Consider the following 27,696-nt stretch of genomic DNA (forward strand, 5'->3'; position numbering starts at 1 on the left):
ACGGCATTATCGTGGAGCTTAAGCGCCCCTCAAACTCAGAGCGCGAGACTGCGCCGCATCGATGGATGTGGCCCAATCATTTAGCGACCGCAATCCCAATTGGGATGAGAACCATAACCTCGGAATGCGACAACTGTCGGTAGTCGATGAGCATCCAATGCGACGCTTGAGACGTGCGGGAAATGGGTACATACTTTCCCTCTAGAGTAAAAATGCAGGTACGGGTGGCTTTATTTGCGACACATTCTGTCGATCTGCTAGTGTCGCGGTCTTGGCTTTCCCACTTATAGCATCGCGATACCTGACAATTCAGCAGCAAAGGTGCAAGATCTCCATTGTATGCAGGCTCGAATTATGTGTGAAGAAGTGTTCGCATAACTTCTAGTATCAGTCCTCAGCGGAAAGCCCCAACTTCTCGCCTCCTGCATGATGTGAGCAGTAGAAGGTGCCTGCGCACATGTGAACTTACCACCATGTGCGAAAGTCCACAGTTGATGTGTCGATACCCAGATCTCGCAGTGCGCTCGTATCCAAATGACAGTCGTATGGCCTAACAGTACCATCTGTTGGTTCTTCGTCAGGTCTGAAGGGCTCTATGTTGTCGAGGGGCAACCCCATGATGTCGGCGAATGTCTGGCAAATTTGCCATTTGGTCATCCGGTCTTCGGAGCTGAACTGGAGAATACTTGGTAGTTCCCGATCCCTGTGTTTGTCGTCAGTACTGAATAACTATATGCGCACGTCTATCCGCAGTTTGAGCGTAGCTTACGCGTTCGCTGGATCGAGATACAGCTTTGCTATATCACGACACACTCGACCAACGTCCTGAGTATTCGTAGGGTATCGAAGCGCATAGTCATCGACTTTGATTTTGGGCTGGCCTTGTTCAACCTGTTGTGCGTTCCATAATTGCGACATGAGCACATTGACTGCACTGTCTTTTGGCTCGTCGCAAGATCCGTAGAGAACTGGGACTCGGAGAACAACGACTTTGTTCTTTGAACTTGTCCTGCAGGCAACCTCAAGGACAGCCTGTTCGCCTTCTAGTTTAGTCTGGCCATACCTGATCAATCTCGTCAGTCTGATTTGGCACAACAGCCAGCATACCCCAAAGAGTATCATGTGCCATGTGAAAGGATCTCAGTAGACGATACAAGGTCTTGACATCTACCACGAGTTTCGTGTGTCAGGTCACGACTTACGCATTTGTTGGGCTCGGCGACGAATCCGTCTTGTAAGGAGCTTCTCCAGGTTTCCCAGCAAAGACATAGTCTGTCGAAATGTAGATGAGAAAGATTCCTTGAGAGATGGCAGCTTCAGCTAGGGTTCGGCTTGCGTCTACATTCAGTCTTCTCGCTGCTTCTGGGTCTTTGGTACAGGAGTCCGGAAAGCGGTTGGCAGCACAGTGGACGACGACTTGCGGGTTGACTTCATCGAGCACCCTCATGATGTCATCGTGGTCCAGAATATCCAGCTTCACAACATCCGGTGAGGCGATGCGACTCAGCCCGGTGCCGGTTGACTTCCAGCCGTCGAGAAGGAACTCGCGCTGCACTTGGCGGCCAAGCAGACCACTAGCTGCACTCGAGGGTCAGCTAGCAGTAAAGCACTGGTGAAGTCTGCTTTACCTCCAGTGATCAATGCTGTCTGCACCATTTTGATACCTTGCAGACTGCCAGGGCCCAGGGACAGAAGTCTCGCTTGCGTAGGCAAGTTGATGGGAACGTCAGAGTGGTGGAGCGGTCGCAGCTCCATGGAGGACGCAGACGGGCGGCGCATCATCACGTGCTAGCGAGACGCCGAATCCCTGCAAGCTCGCCGCGACGGCTCGATTGTCGCGACGCAACCCGCAACACGCAACCCAGAGCGTACACGACACTTTCACAGCCGCCATGTCGACGATAGTAAAGGAAGCTTCCCAGAGCTCATACCCGTATGTCAACGAAGCTGCATTCGCGATTGCGCTGACCAAAGCAGTCCCGTGATCCCCAAGGACTTCAATGGCAACCAGCCCAAGACGATTCGCCTATTTCCTCTCAGCAACTACACATTCGGCACCAAAGATGGCCAGCCCGAGGAGGACCCGTCGGTGCTCGCCCGGCTCAAGCGGTTAGAAGAGCACTACGCGGAGCACGGCATGCGACGAACGTGCGAAGGCATCCTCGTCTGCCACGAACACAACCACCCGCACATCCTCATGCTGCAGATTGCAAACGCCTTCTTCAAGCTGTACGTCTTGTTATCGCCTACAGCTGTTCTCGCTGACGTCATACAGACCCGGCGACTACCTCCGTGCCGAGGACGACGAGATCGAGGGCTTCAAGGCGAGGCTGAACGAGCGCCTCGCCCCAGTTGGCACACAATTTACTGGCGAGGGCGTCAATGACGAATGGGTTGTCGGCGATACACTGGCGCAGTGGTGGCGCCCCAACTTCGAGACCTTCATGTACCCTTTTATTCCTGCGCACGTCACCAGGCCAAAGGAGTGCAAGAAGCTGTACTTTATCCAGCTCCCGCGCAGCAGTAAGCTCAACTGCCTATCCCCTATGCTTTATCTAGTCGCTAATGCTTCGCAGAGGTACTGAGCGTTCCGAAGAACATGAAGCTCCTCGCCGTTCCGCTATTCGAGCTTTACGACAACACCGCACGATACGGACCGCAACTCTCAGCAATCCCTCATCTGCTCTCGCGCTACAACTTCGAATTTGTTGACGAGGAAGGAAATGTTGCAGCATGCACGCCCGGTGTAGGCCCACCTGAAGGATACCGGCCTCATACCAAGGTTCTTGCAGGTGGAGACGGGGAAGATACCAGGATGGACCAGAACGGAGATGGCACAGGGAGCGATATCACTCTCTCGTAAAGCGCTCGCTGTTTTCACTCCGCTAGCTGTGTTTTGTCTTGCTAATTCATACCCGGTGTCAGGCGTTTAAGAGCGAAGACACGATGACGTGGCTGCTTTGGCCACGATGCCCGTGCTTTGACCGAATGGCTCCATCTCAATTTGGTACACAGATCCGAGAACGATGCACATGTCCAATCATTATGGTGCGGACGCAGTCGTGATGCTGGACTGGTGCAGCTGAAAGCGGAGCTCCTTCGAACGAGGGCTCTACATATTTTGTATACTGCAAGCTACTATACGGTACCGAAAATACACCCACCAGAATGCGGCCTTGGAAACTTGCAAGCTCTTCCAATATTGTCTTTATTCACTCGTAATTTAAAGTCGCGCAACTCTGGCTTATTCGTGGTGACCCTTGGGTCGTTCGCCAACCTCTGCGAAGCCAAACGTCTGATTGGCTGATGATTCATACAATTCCAAGTCTTCTTCTGCTCTCTTCATTTACACCATACAAACCATGGCGATGCTATTGGTCAAGTTCGTATGAGACGGGCTCGACCGCCTTGCGATGGGGCTTTGCTGCTAGTTTACCAGAGATGTAAGAATTCTTCTCAAGTCTCTTTCATATAAAAGGCACTTAATCATGCAGCTTCCTTCTTTCCATCATAACTCTTCATCTCACTACTTCTAATCTGATCGAAAGATTTTCCACAAAAGTAACTAAGACAAAACACTACGACCAACGTCATGCTTACCCTTTCTCTGGCTTGCTTCATTCGACTAACTAATTCCAGGTCTCTACAGAAAATGCGTTTCATCACCGCCATCTTGGCCTCTGTGGCCATCCTCCCCAGCTTCACGATCGCCGGCGGCGGTAGCCACCGCATCGTTTGGCACGAACGCCCAGTCAAGGAGCAGTGGGGCTGCGTCACGAGCTGCAAAGCCGCCTTTGACAATAACATTGAGTTCTACAGAACACAGTGCGCCGTCTGCATGGACAGAATCAGAAACACCGTTTGCCGTGACTGCGCAGGCGCCTACAGAGATGGGAGAAATAAGGACGATACGGACTGGATTTGCAACAGGTGCCGTCATATCTGTAAGTGTTGTTGGGCAAACTGCACATGAGATACACACACTGACTTGGTGCTCACACATCTAGCCGACTACGACTCTACTTCCGACTTCACGGATGACTCCATGTCAGACAACGAAATGTGGATGGGTCCTTAGGACCCGTAGAAAGCTTCACCGGAACTATGCGCAACTGTTCTCGGTAACGATGGGATTGCTGTGGATTACTGGTTTCTTGTATCCATGGTTGTGGTAGGGATTCGATTGATTGATTGACTGTGGCTTTACGCCCTCTTGTAGACGATTGACTAGTAGGGAGATAGAAATAAAAGCTGTCCCCCCAAAAATGATTTTACAAAATCATGAACCAAGCGAGCGTACGAAACGAAGATACGAAAATTGATCACACAAAAGAAAATTGTCCCTAAGTTTTACCAGCAGTTTTTACAACGCCGGGCACGAAACCCTGACCGACGCGAACGACTGAGCAATGCACTGTTTGTCCTTGGGCTTCGATTCTTTGCCTTTGCAGTCTCTTCCGCTATGAGTCGTGACCTTGCAGTTACTACAGCGATGTGACCATACGTAAGCCAATCTTCTTCAAAACATGACGGTTTGACTTACCCAATTGAGGATTTGTACCACGCGACGATGGAGCCGACATTCTTGTACGGCAAGCAAAGATTCTGCCCAGGGAGTACATTGACGTTGTAAGAAGGACCGGCATCGACGTTGCATTCTCGGCCGGTGTAGACCCATATCTTAGCAAAGTTTTGCGGCAAGGATCCAGATGCGTCATTGATTGGGAAGGCCATCTCGCCGGCAACTGCCATCGGCTCGGGGGCTGCTAGTGGCTCTGCGATCGGGTTGGGTGCAGGTATGGCCATAGAGGTGACCGCCAATGCGCTGAGGCTGACAAAGAGGGTGGAGAAGTGCATCGTGGTTTCGTCGCGGTGTGAGACTTTGAGCTGAGAAGTTACTGTGTTTGTTTCGATGGCGATTTTTCAGATTATGTTGACACCGCGTGTTATATATGCAGAGGTTGCGATGTTTCCACTACAGAGGTTTCCAGATGTGATGGGAGACAAAGTGACCGCCCTTGCGGCGAAAGTCCTCCAAGCCATGGATGAACATCGGCGTCGCAGATCTCTCCGTCGTCATTCTTGAATGTGTTTCATAATCTGTAGGTTTGCGACCATCATGGCCGTATCCGTGCGAAACGATATTCCGGTTAACAAAGACTTTTCCGCATATGTGCAACATGTAGGACAAACTTGCATATGTATCGTATGGTACTTTCTTCTACACGGAACGTCAACGCTATATGCATAACTAATTCTGCGTATATATTACCTGTTAGGAAATTCTTCTTTGATATATTTGTTTCACCATGTGGTATGTAGCAGTGGGTGTGGAATGTCGCTGGTCAACCCACGACGGTGACAGCTGGTGCGGCTAGTGTGTCTGGCGATAGTTACATCCTCGCATCCGCTGTGAGTGTCGGACAGAGTTAAAAGTAGTCAAAAGCTAACCGTCTCTTGTTAGCTCTAGGTAACTGACATTGTAGCACTCGCTTCTGGACTAATCTTACTACAGCCCATCAATAATTGTGGAATCTTCCATGGTTGAGACTGTAAGTCACATCTCTCTTGATTATTATGCAAGGTGAGGCATTGTTCGCGGGTGTCCAATGGGAACGAGTGCCAATAATGCCACGAGGTTGTATGGAACTAGAGGGTAAACTCTTCATCAATACAGACAAGTCTTGTTACAAAGCGAGCAGATGGTAGATTCCAATCTTGTCAGTAAATGTGATTTACATTTTACCAGAACAAACATTATATACTAAGTGCGTAAAGAAAAGAGAGACTTGCGGGTGAGGTCGATATAAGGAAAGATTTGAGAGCGAATGATGCATAACGAGCGTTGCGACATCCAGTACGCGGGCCAAACAAAGCAACAGTAGACTCATGGTAGTACGACCTGCACAGTCCTAGCGATGCTAGGAACGCCCTTCTTTGACATGACAAAGACGTAATAGGAACCTGGAATGAGAATACCGCTGTCATTAGGCAATGTAGCGGTGTACTCGTATCCATTACCCTTGACATTTGTAAGTGGCACACGTCGCTGGTCAGTGTTGACTGAGTGTGTGACGCTGCCGATGCGAACTAGGGTGAATTTGAGACCTGGTTCTGAGGTCTCGACTTGGATAGTCAACTTGCCTCCAACTTTGACACTTTCTGCGCTTAGAGAGCGAATCACCGGACGTGTTGCAGGAGTACCATCAGTATTGAACAAATACGGTGGCGAGAAAATTTGGCCGTCAGCGTGGTCAACAAGTTTGTTGCAATTAGCGGAGCTGCGGCCGACTCCTTGGGCCACGTAACAGAGCCCGCCACCACCGCTGAAAACACGTCCGTCGGCTAGCAAGATACTGACCGAGTGGTAGTTGCGAGGTACAGCCTGCGGAGCGAGGACTGTCCAGGACTTTGTGGCTGGGTCGAAGAGTTCCGGGTAGAGAGCTCCATCGTCGTCTGTGAACACCTTCGATCGTTTTTGGCCACCACTAACAAGGACTGTTCCGTCCGGCAGAACGACCGCGTTGGAGAAACCACGAGGGTAAGTCATATCCGCGACACGCTCAACCTTTGCAGGGGAGTTCGGTTCGTCAATGGTAGTAATGTGGGCCCTGGCGTTGGCATCTGACTCTGTGTAGTCGGGAGCGCCGCCAGCACTGAAGATCTTGCCGGCAACTGCATCGTACATGACAAAGACACCGCACATGGCGTCATCGATAGGGTCACGTATACCAGCGGCAACTTGCGATCCGGTTCCCTTCGTCCCATACCAGTTCATAGCTTTGCTCGGACCGGCTTGGAAAACAGAAGCGTTCTTCCAACCAAACAGCCATGCATGGTTGTCTTCGCGCCAGATTCCCTCGCGGTCGGTCGTGAGCATAGCGTTCATTTTTGCGCCTGGTAATGCTGTCCAGGTGTTGGTGGAGGGATTGTACACTTCGCCGTCCTTTCCCTTGCGGGGACCAGAGTATGCACCTCCGATGGTGAAAACACGATTGTCGGATGTCGTTGTGGATGATTGGTAGCCGCGGGCCATCTTCCTGATTCATATCAGTACCATTATCCAATCGCAAACATCAAGAGGACGTACATGTCGGGAGCGCGAGTGAAAGCATTCGATGCTGGATCGTAGAGGCTGGCTGCAGAAGCATCTGAACCTCCCTGAATCAAGAGTTGCCCATCTTGAAGACTGCTCATCGCAGGACAAAACATGTCGTGGTGAGTGTTGCTTACTGTGCGAGCTGAGACAGCTCCGCTTCAAAGACTGTCAGCATGTGTCGGTTATTCAATATCAATATGGCTTACGTGTTGAAATTGTAGTCCGCAAACTGGGTGCGTCCACCAGCACCACCGAAAGCATCAGCACCCCAACTCGAGAAGACGAGAAGACGTTCTGAGATGGGGTACTCAGGGACGACATATGCGGCAACAGGGATGACAGGTAAGCGAATGAGATCTGACCATTCGCCGTCTTTCGCTGGAGCGGGGGCGACGTTCAGACGTATCACATCGTAGCGTTTGTCGGTCGACCAGATCAGGGTGTTACTGCGCGGGTCCGCTTTGATGTGGCAAGCCATCATTGCAGAGTCGTAAACGGCTGCGGTGCACGTAGCCCAGTTGGCACAAAGGTAGGCGCAGTTATCGAAAGTTCTTACGTTTTGCCATATCTTCTCACTTGGTCCGCGGATGTCGGTGCCTGGGCAGATACTGTATTGTTTCTGGTAACGCAGTATTAGTACTGAAGTATAACAGGTTTTCTTTCATCAAAGCGAAAGCAGACTTACTCGGTTCCTATGATAAGTCCATTCGTTATGCGGGCAGCGAGCGATGTTGACCTGCTCTGCTTGAATGACTTGGAAACGATCGTTGGCAACCCAGTTCAGGCCAGTGAGATCTTTGAAGTGACAGTCTTTTGTCCGCGTATCGTATACTGCCTTAAAGCAGTCCATGCTTTTGTCGCAGAGTTTTGCACATGCTGTGACTGAAGAGACCCGCTTTATGGATGTCGAAGGTCCAGTAAGATCGGTACCAGGGCACACTCGGTATCTGATACCGTCCGCTCCAGTGAAAACACCGTCGGTGCCAGGGCAGGCATTAAGGGCATGTGTAAAATGTAAAAGAGTGGCTGCCGAAAGCACGGCGAAGAGATTGCGGACCTGCATCCTGAACGTGATATCAGACAACTGGCCTGAGGCTAAAATCGTGGACCTGGCATCAACTTCCTATATACTCGACCTAGCTATGATCCTGTATTTGTGACCCACAAATAGGAGTCTGCAAAAGTGGACACCTGTGAAACAAGCGGAGGATTGTAGACTTGACATCATATGGGATAGCGTACTGCTGAGATGGGAACCGTTCGTGAGTAGCTAGCCTGTATCTGTTCACCTATATATCGTATTTTAGTACGTTCGATAGCGCTAGAGGCTCCAAGTTCGGAAAAGCCAGGGGTTCATAGCAACGGTAGCGGGCCGAGACACCCAGTAAGGTTAGTGGCGATGCCACTGTCGGTATGCTCGGCCCTCTTAGAGTCATGTTGTCGACTGCGCCTCAAGCAGATGCTTGACAGGATTGTGGTCGCTTTGTCGCGATGTGGGGTGCTGCAATACCGCGATGAGCTGCTAGGGAACGCAGATGCGTACGCCTCGAACTTACAATGACAACAACGGTATAGGTTTTGTCTCCAGCTGTCCAAGATGCCAGAGTCAACGACGAAGTACACGCCCTGAAGTTGCCGAAGTGTTACGGCGACAGCTATATACATTAGAAGCCAGCCGGGTGATGGTTGGTCCCCTGTCAGGTCGCTTGAAACGCCAAGGCCATCGCTCCACTCCACCCCTGCGCCCATCAGGGAGACGTTATCTGCAGAAAAAGAACTGCAATTGAATAACCACCGTTAAAACACCGCCCTGTTCTCAGCGCATGAGACACTCAGAAATGAGTCTGCCGAGAGTACAATCACAGACCCGCCCGACTTTACGCCGGCTCATGAGTTTACGCCGTTTCATGAGAGAACGAGGTCGCAGCTGCGATAGTAAAACTAGTCGAGCAAATGGTAACAGATGTCGATACATGACCTCGGGTACAAGAAATAGTTGAGGTATCCTGATGCGGCTGCGGCTGAGCGAGCTGAGACGTTGCGTGCTACACCGAATCGCTGACTCGGAACTGAAAGGAGCTCGGTAAATCTGGCATGACAGCCTAGACATCCTGGGCGTTGATACCCGAGTCGGACCAAAGATACATTAAGGCCTGTCATGGTCACGGTTTCCATTGGACAAAGTTGGGTATCATCTAGGTCTTTGAGGGGCATAAACCTTTATCCGACATAGCAGCTTCACCAACCTTGACCAGGCATTGCGCTCCAATTAGGGATTGGCCAAGTCCAAGGACTGCCGTTAAAGTTGATCGGATCCTGCATGAGATCCATAGGGAAAGCCCCACTGTCCATGCTCATACCATCGGTAGCTTCCAAGTGCGCGCCGAGATTTCCGAAACCCGTGAGCTCGGATATCTGTGGGTTGGCGCTGTCGGAACCCGGTGTCTGGAACTGCGTTTCTGTCGCCTTTTCCTTCGCGAGCGCCATCTTCCGTTTGATGTCCGTCACAATCTTTGGTGGCTCTGGCTGTACAGACACTGCCTCGCGCGCGGTCCAAGCTTGAAGCACGAGGCCTGCAAATATAGTGAAGAATGGGTTGTTCAGCTTTGTTTCGATCGCGCTGTCCTTTTTCTCGAGATCCATCAAACGAGCGGTGCAATTATCGCTCATCGCCTGCCATGATCGGTCTGCATGTTCGCCTAGTGGCCGTCTTTTTAATGCTTGGACAAGATGAACATAGACGGGAAAGGGAAAGTTCAAGTAGACGACCCAACGAAAGTTGATAATAAGGGGTGATGTCATGAGCATTGTATCGCACTCAAGCAGCCGAAGCGCAAAAGCAAGACCAAGGTCGCGTTGCTCGTCATTTCCCTGTCCAAACTTCTGCGAGTTGGTAGACAAGTAGTGCGCGAATCCGATTTTCGCAAGTGACGCGCGTGTCGTCCATATAGTCAAGAAGTGCAACGGGTTCTGGGCATCGCAATGCGCAAGGTACTTTTTCTCCATCGCCGAATCGAACTTGGTAAGTTCATCAAGTTCTGAATAAGCAGGAACAGAAGCCTGCCTGGAGAACGTTTTCAAGGCCGGGTTGATGAAATCCAGATGAGAGGAGCTTTGGCGCACGAATTCGGCAATCTGACTGCGCGTCACTTCCGAGGTGAGGCCAGAAGTCAGTGATGTCTCACATGCATTTCGAACAGTCAGAGCTTACCTGCAAACAGTGCTTCAGATAAACCTCCAAATTCAGCAGGCGGGGTCGTCATCTCGGCTCGTAGACTGAAATCATTGACGTTGAGCGGAAGTTTGCAGTCCCACGTGGGAAGCAAGCTAGTAGTCCTGCACTCGGTCATCTCGGCCATACGATTATCAAAAAGCGTAAGAGACCACCACAGTCTTCTGCTGAGCTCGGCCTCAATCACGGAGTGCCTGGCGTTGATAGATTCTGTGTCGATGCCCATCCGCTGGGCAATGCGAACAGCAGCACCTAGCATGGACGACAATGACCGCGGATCTGTGTCAGGCTTGATTGAGATCAGATAGAGATGGAGGGCTGTCAAACATTCTCTATCGCTGGATTTCAAAAAGTCACAGTTTACCAGCGCCTCTCTTGCCCCTAGCTGGTAGTCTTTGATGATTTCCGGTCTAGGCCTTCCAAACATTAATTGACACTGCTCTTGATTCAGGCTGAAGATAGCCATGCAGTAAATTGAAAACATCAGAGCCTCCAAATTAGGATCGATATTGAAAACATTGCTAGCGGCATCGATAATGCGTGGTTGAAGAGTGGGCGTATGGGTGAGCTTCAACAATGGATCGACGTTTTCCAGGTACAACTGCCAGAGCTTGAAGACCTGGGCCTGTGGTGGATGAAGGGTTGAGAGGCTGACATCTGCGCTACGCGAGCAAAACAACACGTCCTCATTGCGGCGTAGTTTGTGTGCATAGAGGCTGAACATAGTGGTACAAAGTCAGTGCATGTTCCACTTGCAGTGTGTATGGAGACACTCACGAATCCCATGCCTTTACAATTTGTGCTTGTCGTAATGCAGGCTGCGAAGAGCAACTGTGGTCAGAACCGTCATCGCTGGGGTTATCATCAGCATCGTATGCTCTTCGATTCATGGCATGCCAAAAACTCCTAGTGCAATTAGAGGTGCCCATTCTTAGTGCTGCAGCTTCTCCATACTTTGCTCGAGCGTTCTCGGTGTCTCCTGTGGAGGATGGTTGAGTTCTGGCTTCTTTCTCATCACGACTGTCGCCCCTTTCTCCGGACCGCGTTGACGGGTTCGAAGACGCATGCAACGGCTGGAAAGCAATGTTGTTTTTCTTGAGGAGATCCTCATAGTGACGCAGGCGATCGAGCAACTCTCGCTCAGGAAACCTGCGGCGTCTCTGCCGGGGTATTGTCGCAGCGGATAAACATTGTGCACCAGCCTTGATGCAGTTGGAACAAGGAGATTTCCGATCGCACTTGACCTTTCTTTGCGCACACAGAACGCAAGAAAGCACACGCTGCGGCTTGCTTGCAGCAGCTAGTGGAGATAGGGCATCGGCACTGAGCTCGGGCGTAGGCATGTCCGACGACATGTTCAAGAGGTTACTCCGCCCGCTGAGACCGGAATCGCAATCGTGTATAGCAGCTGAGAGCGAAGAAGACCCATAGGAGCTGCGGGTGGGGAGGCGACGAATATCAGGCAACCACGCGCGAGCCGCTAGGCAGGACCCTGCTTATTTCCGGGCTGCGCATCCTCGAGCTGGACACATCTGATGGGAGCATTGTCAATTGCTGCAGATGATACATTCCTTGCGACTTGAAAGGCGTTCTGTCATGATAGTAGCGGGGTGCGAGTGCCTGGAGAACGCGTAGTGCTTACGTAACGCACACGCCTTGGTTTCGGTCGCGTTCCTACAGCTAGCCCTTCACGCTCTGCTTACGGCTCGTGGTTGCATCGCAAAGTCCAGCGAGAACATTTCGACACATGTTCACCTTGTGCACGCGTTGTGGCGCGTAACCGACACGTGAAGAGCCGGCCAAGATTGATTCCGAATTGTCTGGCAGACGTTAGGCATGGGATGATGTCTATGTTGTGGACTCGATCTGGCTGTGAGCCGCTCGGCCAGATCTAACACCCGACACCATCACGTGCTCTTCGGCATCAGCTCCGGCTCCCAAGACAACAGAGTACTTTGACATACCACAGCGTCCGCATGGAGCCAAAATATACTCTAGATATTTCGTTTCTTTCGCTTGTTTCGGGGATCTGCAAGCGATGTAAGTTCCCTTCTGCACTTAGGTGTGTCGCGCACCATGTCGGACAATTCTATCCCCCGAACGCAGTCGTGTAGCAAGACACACTTCTCGGGATTTTGCACATACCGAACGTGCATATAGCAGCCATGTATTCGCTTTCACATTCGTACTATATCGAGAATCAAGCTTTTCTTCCATTCCTAGCCCGATTCTGCGAGCGTCTACATAATGACTACACCAACCACCCCGACCGACGCCCTCACAGGAACGCAGCCGTCCACATCAACCCAAGGTTTCGAACAAGATAATCTAGCCCCAGCCCCGAACACGGATGGTTACGCCGATGCGGAGAAGAACTACGATCCGAAGTCGCTCAAGTTCTGGCTTATCGTCATTTCGATCTACCTTGCCTTCTTCCTCGTTGCTCTTGATCGCATGATCATCGGTATGTGGATCATATATATGGTAAATCCATACTGACGAGTCTCAGCTACCGCTATACCGGCCATCACAAACGCATATGGCTCTATCGCAGATATCGGCTGGTACGGCAGCGGCTACATGCTTACGTGCGCCATATTCAATCCACTCTTTGGGAAGATATACCAGCTGTATAGCACGAAATGGACATTCCTAGCATCAATCTTCGTCTTTGAAGTGGGCAGTGCTTTGTGTGGGCTTGCACCTACTTCTGCTGTCTGTACGTCATACACAAACTCATGCAATGGTACGCATCCTGACGTTCGTCAAAGTCATCGTTGGTCGCGCAATCGCTGGCATAGGAGCGGCAGGCATACAGTGCGGTGCGGTCATGATTATCGTGCCCCTCGTTCCACTGCGCAAGCGACCTGTCTTTACCTCTTTTTTCGGCCTCGCATTCGGAGTGTCATCTGTGTTGGGTCCCTTTGTTGGAGGCGCCTTTACAGACAGCGCGTAAGCTGTTCGATCTTCCTTGTGAATCAGAGCTGACCGCATATTAGAACCCTGACATGGAGATTCTGTTTCTACATCAACCTTCCTGTGGGCGTTTTGGCTTTCGCTATCGTATTCTTTTTCTTACGTCTCCCTTCTACGCCGAGAGAGAAACTGTCCGTTTTCACGCAGGTCAAGCGCCTCGATCCAATAGGCCTCCTCTTTTTCGTGCCCTCAATGGTATGCCTTATCCTGGCTCTTCAGTGGGGAGGTACGTCTGAGCCTTGGTCGTCGCCAAAAATCATTGGCCTGCTCGTCACTTTCGCAGTTACGTTCGTCGCATTCCTGATCGTGGAGTTTACAATGCCGGATACGGCGATGGCCCCGTCTCGGGTCATTCTGAACCGCTCCGTGGGTGGTGCCATGCTTTTCACCTTTGTCTTAGCTGGTGGCATGATGAACGCCGTGTACTACCTTGCGATCTGGTTCCAGGCCGCCCAGGGCCAGTCTGCCATGCAGGCTGGTGTACGAACGATACCAATGGTCTTGTCACTTGTTTTCTTCGGTATCGTCACAGCGGTAATCACTCAGAAGGTCGGATATTACGTTCCAGCTATGCTCCTTTCGCCCATTCTCGCATCGATTGCAAGTGGCTTCCTTTCTACACTTACACCACACTCCCACGCAAGCAAATGGATCGGCTACCAGGTCTTCTATGGTTGCGGTCTCGGCGTCGGAGCACAAACGGCGAACTTGGTAGCGCAGACTGTGTTGCCACGTTCGGACGTCTCTCTAGGCATGGCGATGGTAAGTTGTGCCTGTACGAAATGCATGTGAAACATACACTGACTTCGTGTCTTCGCCTTTGCAGATGTTCTTCGTCAATCAACAAGGTGGCGCCATCTTTCTTGCTGTCGGGCAAAACATGTTCTCGACTCAGCTTGTAAAGCGACTATCCGGCATTGCCGGTCTCGATACCGGAGCAATCATCAATACCGGCGCCACAGAGATTCGTACAGTAGTACCGGCGAACGAGATTAGCACTGTTGTTTCGGCGTACAGCTATTCATTGACCCGTGTGTTCATCCTGTCAGCAGCGCTGAGCGCTTGCATGATAATCGGAGCGTTGATGGTTAAGTGGGTGAGCATCAAGAAAGATGCCCCGAGTTCAGGGCAAGAGGTGCCGCGGGACATGAAAATAGATTTTGACGCAGAAAAGTGAGCGCTAAGAAGACGGATTTTGTCTACGCGGTGGTGAAAAGACTTCGTGTTCTGAAAATTCATGCAATCCGTCAAGTAACGAAAAGCAGAATTAGTATCACGTTAACAGTTTCTTGCTCAATTCAATAAGTTCTAATTTCTTTTGACCATTCCAATGAAGCGCATGGACCAAACCCTTTTCTTTGTGGCTAACTAGCCAAATTACTTACATCAGCACTACGAATCCTCTCCTGTGAAACCATCAACTCTTTTGGAAACCACTCCATCAACTTCCCACCTGGCATTCCCGGGACTTTGGGTAATTCTTCGTCTTCGCTTCCGGCAATCATGATACCAAGAGCGGCTCCTGAGAGCCAGGCCCACACCATGCCTTCTCCAGAGAAACCTGCCACAATCCATTCTCCACACTGGTCGCCAGAAATCGACGTCCGTTTTGGTTTTCTCGTCTCTCGCCCTGTCAACCTTGATTCCAAGCGGCCCACTAGTGGAAGAGAGTCTCCAGTCAGGCCGATGATGCCAGACCATGTTTGGTTCAACTCGGCACCAGCACCCCACTTTGGGTGGAAGATCGCTGGAAAGATCCCTGCGATGTGTGTAGTGGTCAACGGGTCGAGCGATGAGCCATCGTCGTACCGACCGACTTGATCGATGCCTTGCTTTAGCGATCGCATGAAGCCGCCCCCGATCATCAAGTCTCCTTTGGAACCGTCTTTGGCTGGTGGCCTTTGCGTGGCGTAGTCAAAGCTCTCATCGTAAATTACACCCCAAGAGTGCATACCATCAGCGTATGGAAAACGGTGTCCTGGTTGCTGGGCAGACATATGAGCTCGTGCGCCCACAATCTTGCTGCGTAGTCCTGGGACGAGCTGACTAGCGAAGGCATTGGTGGCGTGTACTACGTGTCGGGCAAACACAGTTCCTCGAGTGATTTGCAGAGCGTAGGGGAAGCCTTCTGGGGCATCTTTTGGAACACTTATCGACTCTACAGGGGTGTTTGTCTCAACAGACAGACTGTAAGAGAACTCATGCAGAACGTCACGCCAAATAGATGCAACAAATCGGTACGCCCAGATAGCACCTGCTTGGTAGGATAGCGCACCGACGACACTATTATTAACGCCGAACCTCTGTCTTTGTCAGTTACTGAACAGTCTTGGTTAGTCAAGGGAGTCTTCTAACCTCTTGTACTTGATTCCCATTCCACACTGAAATCTCAACCTCTGGCAACCACCTGTTCAATTCGCCAATATCAGCGACAGCCTTGGAGAAACTCTGGTTATCCAGAAAAAAGTCGACAGTCTCGACCTTCCGAGCTTCAGCAGCTTTGATGCCTTGGCTTTGACACAATTCGATCAAACAGTCGATATGTAGAGATTGGAAACGCGCCAACGCAGCAGCGCGATCCTTTGATAAGAGCTTGCTGAATCGAGAAAAGGACTCGTATACCGAAGGTTTGATGTGCCCACCATTTCGAGCGGTAGCGCCACTGCACAACTGTCGCGCGTCGAAAACGATCACCTTGTCGTTTGTATGGGTGTTGCGACGGCGTCGCTCGTGTAACAATGACCGTGCGACAGCAGCGCCGGCGATTCCAGAACCAATGATAGCTACATCTGCGGTCTGCGGCAATTTGGACGAACAAACATCGACGAGTTCCCGATATGGAGGATCGTTGAGCCAGTACGGCTGGGATGGCTCGGGGCTTGGGAGACCTGGAGGCTGCGATGCACGCTTCAGAGCCTGGTTGAACTCGGTAGACAAAGCTTTCAGAACAGAAACTGTTGAAACAAAGATTCTCAATGCATTCTGCAAAGTCGAAAGCACGACACCCATTCTAATGCAGATCGCGTGTGTAGATTTGGAGATGACGGGGAAATCTGCGCGTCTTACAGAAGTGGAGAAAGATCTTACTGTAGAGCAGCACGTGATGTATATAATATGCTTACCCTAATTAGATTTAGTAATAGTTCTGATAGCTGGAATACGATAATGCGGGAACAAGATGAGACGTTCAGACAGTAACGCAAAAAGAGGATAGATGTTAAAATAACGCTTCGCTGATAGTTACAGAACAGTGGGCAAGACGTCAAAGTCTTTCGACGCTGTCCAGATGTTTCGCAGTCTCCGTTTGTCAACTCTTGAAAGAACCTGTCTTTGTAACGGTCTCCTGTTTCGACACTTGACTAGACTGAACTGAGCCTAATTCCATGGTCACAAAACGGAACCGCGACGTGCCGAATCGACCAAGTACGCGCTCGACAAGCGGCTTGAGGAACGGTGTACAAGCTGCAAAAATGAGGCCTATCTCTTCGACTCTGTACCACCAAAACAGCGGCATCCAATCACGAATAGTGCTTTCTCGAGGGTTCCAAAGGTATGAATGGTATATTATGCATACTTCGGCCGTGGCCGCGAGCAATCCGAGTGCCATGAGGGTGCTGATGAGTATCCGCTCCAGAACAGGCCGGTGCAACGACCAGACAAAATATATAGGCAAAGCAGCGAACACAATGTCGCTCAACATGCCAATCGCTATTATAGTTCAGTATCTACTAGAGTAGAATATTAACTGCAAACTCACCTGAATTAATGTAGCCGAAGGTTTGCGTCCTTGGAAGAGACCAGCAAACCGCGTCAGGCACGTATTCCCACATGGCCCGGATTGGGCGGCATTGGACAAGAGCAATGACGCACAAGGAAATTGGTAGGCACAACTGGGTGAAGATCAAGATCTTGAGCACCACTCGCCAAGTCTTGGATGCTTCAAACCGAAGCAGCATGAACCCTATAGACATCCTCGCGAGAGAAGATGCCCAAAACCCCAAAAACCCCAACGCATAGAGATGTTTGCGAATCTGAACCATAGTATCTGGTACCAGATAGTACTCAGGATGTCCGAAACCAAGAGATATAGCTGTAAACAAGTTGAACAATGCACCCAGTTCACATAGCTGCCATGAACCATTAGCGGTAACCCGGTCAGATATCCACTATAGGTACTTACGAGAGCCGCTGAAACTAAGTAATCGGGGGCACCCAGCTTGAACACAGGTCGAATCCGAGTGTACATGCGCACTCCATAAACAATTATTGCAATTGCCAACAAGCATGAAACACCCACAAGCCCTGGGGTAGCGTTGCTGGCATCTCCCCCCGCCGGCGGCTGCTGACTCGCTTCCATGGTGCTCGGGGTAGTGAAGATTCGGAGTTGTGAAGATTCAGAGTAGGTATCTACCTAGGTAGGTAGTGATTCAAGAGCATTCTACTTTTCATATGCTCATCAAGACGAAGAAGCCCAGCGAACTTTTCAAACTTATATTCTGCGTTCGCATAAATCTAAATCAGAGAGCGTCCCGCTGCTTGTCACCTTACTTACAGCCGCACCGTCAGCCCATGCATTGCCCGAATCCCCGCCGGGTACCATGCCCGTGCTACGAGTCGTGTCCGAGGTCGTCCAATTTACTGATATCTTGGTGGTCTGGAAAACCGATGGCCAGAGCGGATGGCCAAACTTTGACCAGAATCTTTGAATGCCCATGCTGCGTTGGATTTCGGTCTCAAAGCCCACTGGCTGGACCCCTAATCCGCCTACTCATCTTTGTGCATAGACTTTGCGCTAGTTCCTCCTTGACGCAATACGAACGTAGCGAACCCGATAGGCGTGCATGGCCCGGCTGCAAGGACCACCTGGGCGTGGATGACGTGAAGCTAGGAACGATAACCGACGCCGCGGATAAGCCACTCTCCGTGCAATAGTATGCATAAGTCTACAGCTGAAAGTGGTAATCGACGTGGAAAGTTTCGCCTAATGTACAGGTGGTAGCGCGAACGGTGAGAGAGCGCGCCACCAACGCATGGGCCCAGTAAGACACTGAGTATTCCTCGTCGAACAACTCTCTTTACATCAATGTTGCTTTGCTTTACTTATCCTTGATTTGTGTATGAGTTATTCAAATGACACTGTGATAAATCGCGGTAAAGGTGTGTTTCCCAAACACCTGGCTTTACTGCATGCAGCTGTATAAATATTTCGAAAACAGATAGGTTAAAACAAAGCCCTGAACGTCATGCGGTTCTGGAGAGTCGCGGCGGGACTCGACGTTGGGAAGAAGAGGAGTTTTCTAGACACGCATCAGCGCACTGTAGTTTGACGACAAGGAATGACATGATGTACCAACTTGTGTATGAGTTATAACATGAGGATACATTTGATTGCTTTGATTGCTTTTTATGGCCCATGCGTTTCAGAGCGCGCTATCGTACCGTTCGTTTGACCCACAACGCCTGTACGTAATTTACTGCACCACGCACCGTGGACGGAATGATAGGCCCGTCCGGGTGGCTGTCCCCAAAAGCTGGAGGCTTGCCGTAGCGTGGCAGCCCTGGAGACTAGCAGCTTGGCGATTGTGCGATTGCGCAAAACAGCGCTCGATCGCGTTCGCGCCCAGCTTCCAGCTCCAACCTACTTGGCTATTCCACGAGAGTGTAAAGTCGGTTTTTCAGGCTCCTGGGAGGCCTAATGTGTCGCGATAATCATTGGGTTTGAGCTTTAGGGAACTGTTGATTGTGTGTATCTACTTGCCTATTCTAATCCTGTTTAGTAACCCCATAGTACTTCATGTCGTAAATGATAGCTGAGCACCCATTGTCCTGATCCGAGAACATCTGAATCGGGAACGAAGTACCGCATTGCTCGGTTTCAGTCAAGGACAAGAATGTCCCTGAAATTGGCTGCCAATCGATCGATTTCACCACGATACCGTCCCTGAATCCGATGGGTGCGCATGGCTGAGTCTCGCCGTCGTCTCCGCCGCATCGCGTGCCGAGGAGGTCCTCGCAGCCGACGTCTCGGTACCAGGAAATGCACCATGTGTCTCTCTTCTCCACAGGGTTCGCGGGTTCGCGGGAGACGAGAGATTCCGCGGTGGTAAGACTGGAGGGGATCTGTTAGTTGCTGCGGATAGGAGTGTATTTCTTCTCTTCGGATAAACTCACCTAGTGGGCACGGCAAGCGTGGTGGCAGCAAGGCATGCGAGTAGCGCTGCCTGAAGCGAGGTAGATGAAAGCATGATGAAAATAGGTAGAGGCTTGGATTTGAGATGTTTTGATGAAGAAGATGTGATCGAGTAACTCGCCAATGATGGTGATGAGATGTTGTTCAGATGAGATGTTGTTGAGATGGTATGTAGAGGAGTTGGGAGGACGGTATTTATGTCGCACTCAGCGGAGCTCACATCACAGCCTCAATATCAATTGATATCATGATCTTGTCATGGTACAAGTCCATTCGGCAACAACATCCGATGCTGAATCAACCGTAGGGATCCCAAGGCGTTTCCGCCCCGCGCTTGCAAGTCTGTCGATGCCTTAAGCATTCATGATCTGCCATTCACCTACCTTTTCAGACGTGTTGTAGCTCCAAAAAAAACTTCGGTCGTCTTCTTGCAAGCTAAAATTACGCCCCAGGAGCTTCTGTGATAGGCGTCCAGTTTTTCGTTTAGGTCTGACTGTGCTAACGGCCGTAGAAGCTTGTTCGGATGTCATGTCGCATCAGTCGAGGGTGAACGGCAATGAAAGGAATTAGCATGCTGTGTCGATATCAAGGTACTGAGTACATGTGTTGAGGTTGCGATTGTTGTTGTCTACGAGTGAGGTTGGGGCCATAGTATCGACAGGGATAGGCTGACGGATTCGCAGCATGTAGCTAAATTTGGACATTAGCTGGTCTGCGCTGCTCGCCAACGGGCGTGGGTAATACTCGGTCTGTGTCGTGGCAGTACAGTACAAGTGACATTAAGGCCTCCCATCCGCTCAGATATAGACAAGCAGTGTACTGGATGATTAGTAACTAGGTGGTTGACTACCAGCGAGTCCGTGCTATTGTATATTTTCGACTTCTTGCTCATTGCCAGGACAAGACGGAGAGAAAACTACCTAGGATGGTCGTAGCAGTCCGCCATGCAAGGCGAGAACCGGTGTGACAGAAGAGGAGGCGAGCAATTGCTTCAATTTTTGTGTATCGTCGAATGTGTTGGAGGATGAAAATCTATCATTTTCGTATATCGTGAGAACCAATGGTGCATCCGCCTGTAACGCCAACTCCAATGCATATTTAGTCTTATCCACTTTAACCGACCCACCGCCTAGCACTCTTGAACATGCGCGACCACGGGCCGAGCTCACCCCATCCCTCTGTATCCCGTGGGATGTAGCTGCCCACCTCCTTTAAGATGGCTCGCTCTGGGTGCGGCATGAGCGCCAACACCCTTCCATCGGTGCTCCTCACACCGGTGATACCCATTGGACTGCCGTTGGGGTTGTATGGGTACGTCTCGGTCGGCTTCCCGTAGTTGTCGACGTAGCGGAGGGAGACGAGGTTCTCGTTGTACAGGGTCTGTGGGTTGGAAACAGAAGAAGCCGAGCTGGAGAAGTGAGCGCGTCCCTCGCCGTGCGCGGTGACGACGGGAAATTTGGACCCGGCCATGCCGTGCAAGAAGACGGACGGTGGTGTGTTGGGTCCCTTGGGGTCGAGCACTTCGACCATGCAGACACGCGCCTCGTACTGCTCGGATGCGTTGCGTTCAAAGCTCGGCCATAGCTCTGCACCAGGAATGAGCTCTTTGAGCTTGCTCAGGAACTGGCAACCGTTGCAGACACCAAGAGCAAAGGTATCTGGGCGGTTGAAGAAGGTCTGGAACTCTTTGCGTGTATTGGGGTGCAAGAGGACGGACTTTGCCCAACCTTGACCTGCACCGAGCACATCACCGTAGGAGAAACCACCGCAAGCTGCGAGACCCACGAATCCGGCGAGTGAAACACGTGAAGAAATGATGTCAGTCATGTGTACGTCAATGGCAGTGAATCCGGCTTGGTGGAAAGCGAATGCCATCTCGGCTTGACCATTGACGCCTTCCTCGCGAAGAATGGCCACGCGAGGCTTGGCGGTGAAAGGTGACTTGAGGTTAGACATAAAGGGCAGGATGTTTTCAGCAGGTTTGAAGGTGAGATTGTACGAGAGACCAGGGTCCTTGTCGTCGAGGATGTTCTTGAATTCGGTGTCGGCGCAAGCAGGGTTGTCGCGAAGCTTCTGCATCCGGTATGAGGTCTCTGCCCAGCGCTGCTGAAGCTTCTGGCGGGTGTTTCGGTAAATGCATCGAGTGCCGACGTAAAAGGAAACGTCTTGTTTCGGCGCTTCTGCAACGCGACCGATCTTCTTGATCATGCCCGGTGGTGGTCCGCAAGTCGCGAAACAGCGGTTGAAGGCGACCTCGTCCTTCTTCCTGACCTGGAAAACAGCTCCGAGCTCTTCGTTAAACATCGTTTCCAGGACGTCCTTGGGCTCGCTCGACGAAGCGACGCCATCCAGCATAATTTCAACACCGCATCGCCCGGCAAAGGCCATCTCAACGAGGGTTGTGAAGAGACCACCGTCAGACCTGTCGTGGTAGGCAAGGACGATTCCGGAGTCATGGAGTTGTTCGATAGCATCAAAGTAGTCCTTGATGACATCGGCATCGTACACATCAGGCGCTTCGTCGCCGACCTGCCCGAATGTCTGTGCCAAGGCAGAGCCACCCATGTGCTTCTTGCCCGCTGCCAGGTCGACAAACATAAGGATCGTCTCACCAACATCTTCGACTCTTTCCAGGGCGGGCGTCCAGGTTCGGTCGATGCGGTTGACAGGTGCAAACGCCGTAATGACGAGCGACATGGGTGCAGTGACTTCCTTGGCCTCGCCGTTGTCTGACCACTTCATCTTCATGCTCATCGAGTCCTTACCGACGGGAATAGATATACCGAGCTTAGGGCAAAGATCCATGCCGATGGCCTCAACAGCCTCGTACAGAGCTGCGCCCTCGCCTGGATGACTGCTTGCGGACATCCAGTTAGCCGAAAGTCGGACTCTGGCAAGCCTATCGAAGAGGCTCGCTGCGGCAATGTTCATAAGAGATTCTGCCACAGCCATCCTGGCAGATGCCGCTGGCGAGATGAGCGCCAGTGTGGGCTTCTCACCCATAGTCATAGCCTCGCCAGTCTTTACGCCAGCCAGCAGCGATGTAGCTGTTACCGATACATCCGCCACTGGGGTCTGCCACTTGCCAACCATCTGGTCGCGAGCGGTAAGACCACCGACTGTCCGATCTCCAATGGTAATCAAGAAAGACTTGGACCCTACGGCTGGTAGAGTGAGAACTCGGTCTACAGCCTCGGCGATCAAGCCATCCTTGGGCGTGTCAGGAATGCACATTGACAGGCTGCTGTCAAAGGCAGGAAGCCTCAGCTTGCGGGTCTCCACGATGCGGGACATCTTTGGCGGCTTTCCGAAGAGTGTGGCCATTGGAAGGTCGATGGGTGTAGGATTCACCTTCGAGTCCCTGTCGTTCAAGACCAGACGCTGCTCTTTGGTGGCTTTGCCAACAACAGAGTAGCCGCATCGTTCTCGGTTGCAGATGCGCTTGAACAGGTCGAGTTGATCAGGACTGACTGCAAGCACATAGCGCTCTTGAGCCTCACAACACCATATTTGCAGTGGGCTCATGCTCTTGTCGACGTTGTCGATCTCGCGTAGCTCAAAGATGGCACCAAGGCCAGAATCGTGGACAAGCTCGGGAAGTGCGTTTGACAGACCTCCAGCTCCGACGTCGTGGATGAAGAGAATGGGGTTTTTGTCGCCCATTGAGCGACATGTGTCGATGACTTCTTGCGCGCGTCTCTGGACTTCGGGGTTGCCTCGCTGCACACTGGCAAAGTCAAGGTCGACCTTGCCCTCGCCAGATTGGATGCTGGAAGCTGCACCGCCACCAAGACCGATAAGCATGGCGGGTCCACCGATGACGAGGAGATGCGAACCAGCCGGTACGACATCCGGGTCCTTGAGCGCGTGCTGCGGCCTGACCGTTCCAACACCGCCAGCTAGCATGATAGGCTTGTGGTAGCCTCGTAGCTCTGACTCCTTCTCGTTTGTGAAGACGCGCATAAGCATGGTGCGGAAGTAGCCGGTGGTGCATGGGCGACCGAACTCGTTGTTGAACTGGGCGCTGCCGATGGGCGCCTCGAGCATGATGTCCTGGGCACTGGCGATGTGCGAAGGCTTTCCGACGTCCTTCAGCTCCCATGGGCGCTCAAAGCCCTCGATGTTCAGGTCAGACACAGTGAAGCCTGCCAGCCCAGCCTTGGGCTTGGAACCACGTCCGACAGCTCCCTCGTCTCGGATCTCACCTCCAGAGCCGGTAGCAGCTCCCGGGAATGGCGACACGGCGGTCGGGTGGTTGTGCGTCTCGACCTTGCAGAGGATGTGCACCGTCTCCTTGGTGCCGTGCCACTCGCCCGTGAGGTCGTTGGGCGCCCAGAAACTGGCCTCCTCGCCGTTCAGGACGGCAGCGTTGTCGCTGTATGCGCTGACGACGTGGCTGGGGTTCTTCTGGTGCGTGTTGCGGATCATGCCGAACAGCGACATGGGCTTGCGCATGCCGTCGACGGTGAAGTCGGCATTGAACTGCTTGTGGCGGCAGTGCTCCGAGTTGACCTGGGCGAACATGAACAGCTCGACGTCGACCGGGCCCCTCTTGAGCTCCTGCGTGTAGGCCTCGACGAGATAGTCAATCTCCGACTTGTCCATGGCCAGGCCGAGCTCGCGGTTGGCGTGGTCGAGGGCGGCGTGGGCGCTGCTGTACTCGTCGAACTGGATCGTCGTCGCCTGGGCGGGCTCGCCCTCGCCGAAGATGGCATCGAGGTCCGGGGCGGTGCGGCTGATGGTCTGCGTCATGCGGTCGTAGAGGTGGTCGCGGTTGGGGATCTCGTCGGCGGCGAGGGTGCGGTCGAAGGTGGCGGCGATGACCATGCCGCGCTCGACGCGCTTGACGGCGTTCTCGAGCGTGCATGTGCGCGCAATCATGGAGGCGAGGGAGCTCCATGGCGATATGGTGCCGGCGCGCGGGCAGACGTAGAAGAGGACCGTGTTGGCGTCGCGAGGTTCGCCGCCGCGGTGGACGGCGTCGAGGAGGGCGTGGGCGAGGCGGTCGTCGCTGGCGGGGTACTCGCCATAGTGGAGGAGCTGCTGCAGTGTCTTGAGCTCCTCGTCGCTGAGCGGCTTGAGGGGGTTGACAAAGTGCACCCACAGCGAGCGCACTTCGGTTGCGCCAATGGCCTGGGCGAGGCGCTGCAGCCGGAAGTCGGAGTAGGCCGACGAGCCCGGGAGGATGAGATAGGGGTCCTCGTTTGACGCCATCTTGACTGACGCCTGGTCGGATTGTTCGAGTCGATATCGCACGTGTCCGAAGACAAGACAAGACGAGAGCGATCACGGCCGCCGTCACTGGGGATGGCGGGGGAGGGGAAACTTTACAAAAAAAATCGGCGCGCGTCACTGCCGCCGCCGCATCCCTGTCCTCCGCCGCCGCAGACTCCATAGAGCGCAACCTCTCGCTTTAGTGTCCATTAGACACGACGCGATTGCGCAAATCTCCTGCATGTCTCCGGCTGTGGTGCGAGCTCCCACCATCTCTGCTTCTGTGCTTTCAGAAGCTATCGCGACGTCTACCACGATGAGTGCGACCACACGTGTTTCTCTCCTGGCCCGACATCGCAATCATGTACAGCCCGGTTGAGAAAACCACATCTTAACGGCAGCCTCGCGGGAAACGCTCTACACAATATCAAAGTACAATGGCCTCTTTGCTGGTTTGACGTTGTCGGCTACAACCGGCACCCGTTGACCAATGTCCATACGCGCATTCGATTGCATGGCATGAGTTAGCGTGGCAGTATCAACTACCAAAACACCCAATTACAGTCGCAAAGTAGATAAGACATCAGCGTTTGTCCCTCCTTCACTTCTTGTACGTACCATCATTCCCGAGCCAGATTGAACATCCTCAATGCCCAGACACATCGCCATCGCCGGTGCCGGTATCACAGGCCTCGCGTGTGCCTACCTGCTCTCGGAGGCAGGCAACAGAATCACCATTGTAGCGCGAAACTTTTATGGCGACAATTCCACTGAATGGGCTAGTCCATGGTCAGTCAGCTGTGGCTTCGACTTCCATCACGTGTCACTGACCTGGTCGACATTTACAGGGCAGGTGCCCTCCTAGCACCACATCCTAATACTGGGTCCAACGACCTACAACTAGCATCACTCAACTTCTACAGACACATTTTGAGATCCGTCCCGGAAAGTGGGGTAAAGGTTAGCTGCCTTCAAGTCTGGTCGAACAGTTACTGAGCCCAGAGTAAGAGTGTTCGCATAATCGAATACTACGACGATAGGCCCCGAACAGCACCTGTGTGGTACAGATCTCATATGCAAAACTTCCAAATCCTCCCAGAATCTCAACTTCCGCCCGGCGTCACACTAGGCTACTCTTACGACGGACTCGTCGTCAACCCAAACGACATCCTCCCCTGGCTAACGGCTAACCTCCGGAGCCGGGGAGTCAAGTTCATCCATCAAACTTTATCCTCCATACAGGATCTGCGAGACCTAACTGCGGCAGATGTATTCGTGAACGCCACCGGGCTAGGCGCACGAGACCTTGCAACTGACCCCAGTGTCTACGGCGTCCGCGGTCAAACCATGTTTGTCGACTGCGCAACCGCTGGGAGATCTTCTCTGCTTGACCAGGCAACCCTACACCAAGGCTCTCACTACACGTATTGTATTCCCCGCTCGTCAAATGGCGGCATTATCTTGGGTGGCGTCAGTCAACCGTCCAACACCCAACCCCAGCCAGACAGAAGTTTACGACTGGACATTCTTGAACGAGTCAACATGATGACGAATGGGAGATTTGACTGGGTCGATCTAAATAAGCATGGCGAGGACATCGTGGGATTCCGACCTGCGAGAGAAGGGGGATTGAGAGTAGAGAGAGAGGGCGATGTAGTGCATGCGTATGGCGCTGGGGGGTTAGGGTATCTCTATGCTTTTGGGGTCGCGGGAAGGGTGAAGGAACTTGTCGAGGAAAGCTTCAAGGCGAAGTTGTGAATAGAATACATGCCAGCCATAGATTGAGTCTAAAGTAAGTTGGATGTAAAGGACTACATTCCATCTCCAAGCCTCTCAACTTCATTACTACCGTATCAGCCGACACACTCATCTGTTCCTGACCAGCTCAAAAGCTGTCCAGATGTACACCCACGCCCTTTGTCGCCGCCAAATCCATCAGGGCCTTCCCAATCGCGATATCCATGATACCCACTCCAACACTCTTGTACACCACAAACCCTTCCTCAAGCCACTTCTGCACACCTTCGTCCTTTCTCAACTCGTCCACTCTCCCCGCCTCGAGCATCTGTTCTGGTTTCAATCCAGCCGCCACCAGTTCCCCAGCCTCATCCATGCATCCCTTGATACTGTCGACTGTGATAGACCCTCGATGCACCTGAGACGCAAAAGGACCGGAGGGGTTGGCAATGTGCTTGAGCAGTCCAGGGTCAATCTCCTGCATGTCCAGACGATAGGAGCCAATTGCAGAGATGAATCTGGATTTACCAAGGCCGGAGTCGGACACAAGGTATGAGGCGGGGAACAAGGGAGATGTGCTGGGTGTCGTGCAGAACATGACATCTGCTTCTGTAATCAAGTCTTCCAGACCAACTTCCTTCCCTTCAAAGATCTCCATCTTGATATGTGGTCCCACTCTCGACTGTATGAGCGAGTCTACCAGGTCCTGTGCTCTTGCACTGGATCGGTTGACAACCGTAATCTTCCTGATGTCTTCTCCTTTGAGAAGAACAGCAAGGCGTATGTGCCACTCCGCCTGCTTCCCCGCTCCAAACACAACAATCTTCTCCGTCTTCTTCCGGTATCGATACAACAACATACTCCCCAGCGCCGTCCTGAATGCCGTCAACTCCGCTGCGTTCAACACGCCTACAGCCTGCCCCAACTCATCGCAAATCGTAAGCACACTTCGCAACGCAGGCTTGGGCTTCTCTCCTGGCGGGGGAGTCTGAGATGGTGCGACACCGACTATCTTCACGCCGATGGAGGATGGTGTTGTTGCGGGCATGAAGAGGCTGACTTGGCCATTTGGTCGCGTGACATTGGCGCGGTGTGGTTGGTAGGGAAGTTCATCGTTGCAAGAGTAGTGTGTTAGAGCTTGGTTGAGAGCTGACGCCAGTTCCTGGACGTCTGATTGAGAAATGTTGTGGAGGAGGTTTTGAACGTCAGCATCCGAGAGGACGATGAAAGTCATGGTGGTTGGCAGAA

General features: G+C 52.2%; 11 protein-coding genes across 11 annotated transcripts; 4 read left to right on the plus strand and 7 right to left on the minus strand.

Moving 5' to 3' along the window:
* Positions 1–394: 394 nt before the first annotated feature.
* ACET3X_003054 (uncharacterized protein) lies at positions 395–1,656 on the minus strand (the record flags this gene model as incomplete). The annotated part of the gene is made up of 5 exons (XM_069449865.1): positions 395–422; positions 470–703; positions 770–1,063; positions 1,203–1,578; positions 1,629–1,656. The coding sequence occupies 5 exons, from the start codon at positions 1,654–1,656 to the stop codon at positions 395–397; spliced, it is 960 nt and encodes a 319-aa protein (XP_069309601.1).
* Positions 1,657–1,892: 236 nt separating this feature from the next.
* ACET3X_003055 (uncharacterized protein) lies at positions 1,893–2,863 on the plus strand (the record flags this gene model as incomplete). Its single annotated transcript, XM_069449866.1, has 4 exons — positions 1,893–1,933; positions 1,978–2,229; positions 2,276–2,523; positions 2,577–2,863. The coding sequence occupies 4 exons, from the start codon at positions 1,893–1,895 to the stop codon at positions 2,861–2,863; spliced, it is 828 nt and encodes a 275-aa protein (XP_069309602.1).
* A 499-nt stretch (positions 2,864–3,362) lies between these two features.
* Positions 3,363–4,078, plus strand: ACET3X_003056 (uncharacterized protein; the record flags this gene model as incomplete). The annotated part of the gene is made up of 4 exons (XM_069449867.1): positions 3,363–3,382; positions 3,432–3,443; positions 3,640–3,944; positions 4,008–4,078. 4 exons carry the CDS (start codon positions 3,363–3,365, stop codon positions 4,076–4,078), a joined length of 408 nt encoding a protein of 135 aa, XP_069309603.1.
* A 1,809-nt stretch (positions 4,079–5,887) lies between these two features.
* Positions 5,888–7,949, minus strand: ACET3X_003057 (uncharacterized protein; the record flags this gene model as incomplete). The annotated part of the gene is made up of 4 exons (XM_069449868.1): positions 5,888–7,040; positions 7,091–7,255; positions 7,306–7,718; positions 7,785–7,949. The coding sequence occupies 4 exons, from the start codon at positions 7,947–7,949 to the stop codon at positions 5,888–5,890; spliced, it is 1,896 nt and encodes a 631-aa protein (XP_069309604.1).
* Positions 7,950–9,337: 1,388 nt separating this feature from the next.
* Positions 9,338–11,686, minus strand: ACET3X_003058 (uncharacterized protein; the record flags this gene model as incomplete). Its single annotated transcript, XM_069449869.1, has 4 exons — positions 9,338–10,248; positions 10,311–11,047; positions 11,109–11,237; positions 11,286–11,686. The coding sequence occupies 4 exons, from the start codon at positions 11,684–11,686 to the stop codon at positions 9,338–9,340; spliced, it is 2,178 nt and encodes a 725-aa protein (XP_069309605.1).
* An 892-nt stretch (positions 11,687–12,578) lies between these two features.
* On the plus strand, positions 12,579–14,484 carry ACET3X_003059 (uncharacterized protein; the record flags this gene model as incomplete). Its single annotated transcript, XM_069449870.1, has 5 exons — positions 12,579–12,795; positions 12,841–13,050; positions 13,103–13,283; positions 13,331–14,069; positions 14,134–14,484. The coding sequence occupies 5 exons, from the start codon at positions 12,579–12,581 to the stop codon at positions 14,482–14,484; spliced, it is 1,698 nt and encodes a 565-aa protein (XP_069309606.1).
* Positions 14,485–16,614: 2,130 nt separating this feature from the next.
* Positions 16,615–17,664, minus strand: ACET3X_003060 (uncharacterized protein; the record flags this gene model as incomplete). Its single annotated transcript, XM_069449871.1, has 3 exons — positions 16,615–17,015; positions 17,065–17,434; positions 17,488–17,664. 3 exons carry the CDS (start codon positions 17,662–17,664, stop codon positions 16,615–16,617), a joined length of 948 nt encoding a protein of 315 aa, XP_069309607.1.
* Positions 17,665–19,070: 1,406 nt separating this feature from the next.
* Positions 19,071–19,552, minus strand: ACET3X_003061 (uncharacterized protein; the record flags this gene model as incomplete). Its single annotated transcript, XM_069449873.1, has 2 exons — positions 19,071–19,416; positions 19,479–19,552. 2 exons carry the CDS (start codon positions 19,550–19,552, stop codon positions 19,071–19,073), a joined length of 420 nt encoding a protein of 139 aa, XP_069309608.1.
* Positions 19,553–20,610: 1,058 nt separating this feature from the next.
* On the minus strand, positions 20,611–24,711 carry ACET3X_003062 (uncharacterized protein; the record flags this gene model as incomplete). Its single annotated transcript, XM_069449874.1, has 1 exon — positions 20,611–24,711. One exon carries the CDS (start codon positions 24,709–24,711, stop codon positions 20,611–20,613), a length of 4,101 nt encoding a protein of 1,366 aa, XP_069309609.1.
* Positions 24,712–25,360: 649 nt separating this feature from the next.
* On the plus strand, positions 25,361–26,469 carry ACET3X_003063 (uncharacterized protein; the record flags this gene model as incomplete). Its single annotated transcript, XM_069449875.1, has 3 exons — positions 25,361–25,500; positions 25,560–25,671; positions 25,720–26,469. 3 exons carry the CDS (start codon positions 25,361–25,363, stop codon positions 26,467–26,469), a joined length of 1,002 nt encoding a protein of 333 aa, XP_069309610.1.
* A 127-nt stretch (positions 26,470–26,596) lies between these two features.
* ACET3X_003064 (uncharacterized protein) lies at positions 26,597–27,682 on the minus strand (the record flags this gene model as incomplete). Its single annotated transcript, XM_069449876.1, has 1 exon — positions 26,597–27,682. One exon carries the CDS (start codon positions 27,680–27,682, stop codon positions 26,597–26,599), a length of 1,086 nt encoding a protein of 361 aa, XP_069309611.1.
* Between the last annotated feature and the right edge of the window lie 14 nt (positions 27,683–27,696).

The sequence above is a fragment of the Alternaria dauci genome, chromosome 2 (assembly GCF_042100115.1).
Source record: "Alternaria dauci strain A2016 chromosome 2, whole genome shotgun sequence".
Taxonomy (NCBI): domain Eukaryota; kingdom Fungi; phylum Ascomycota; class Dothideomycetes; order Pleosporales; family Pleosporaceae; genus Alternaria; species Alternaria dauci.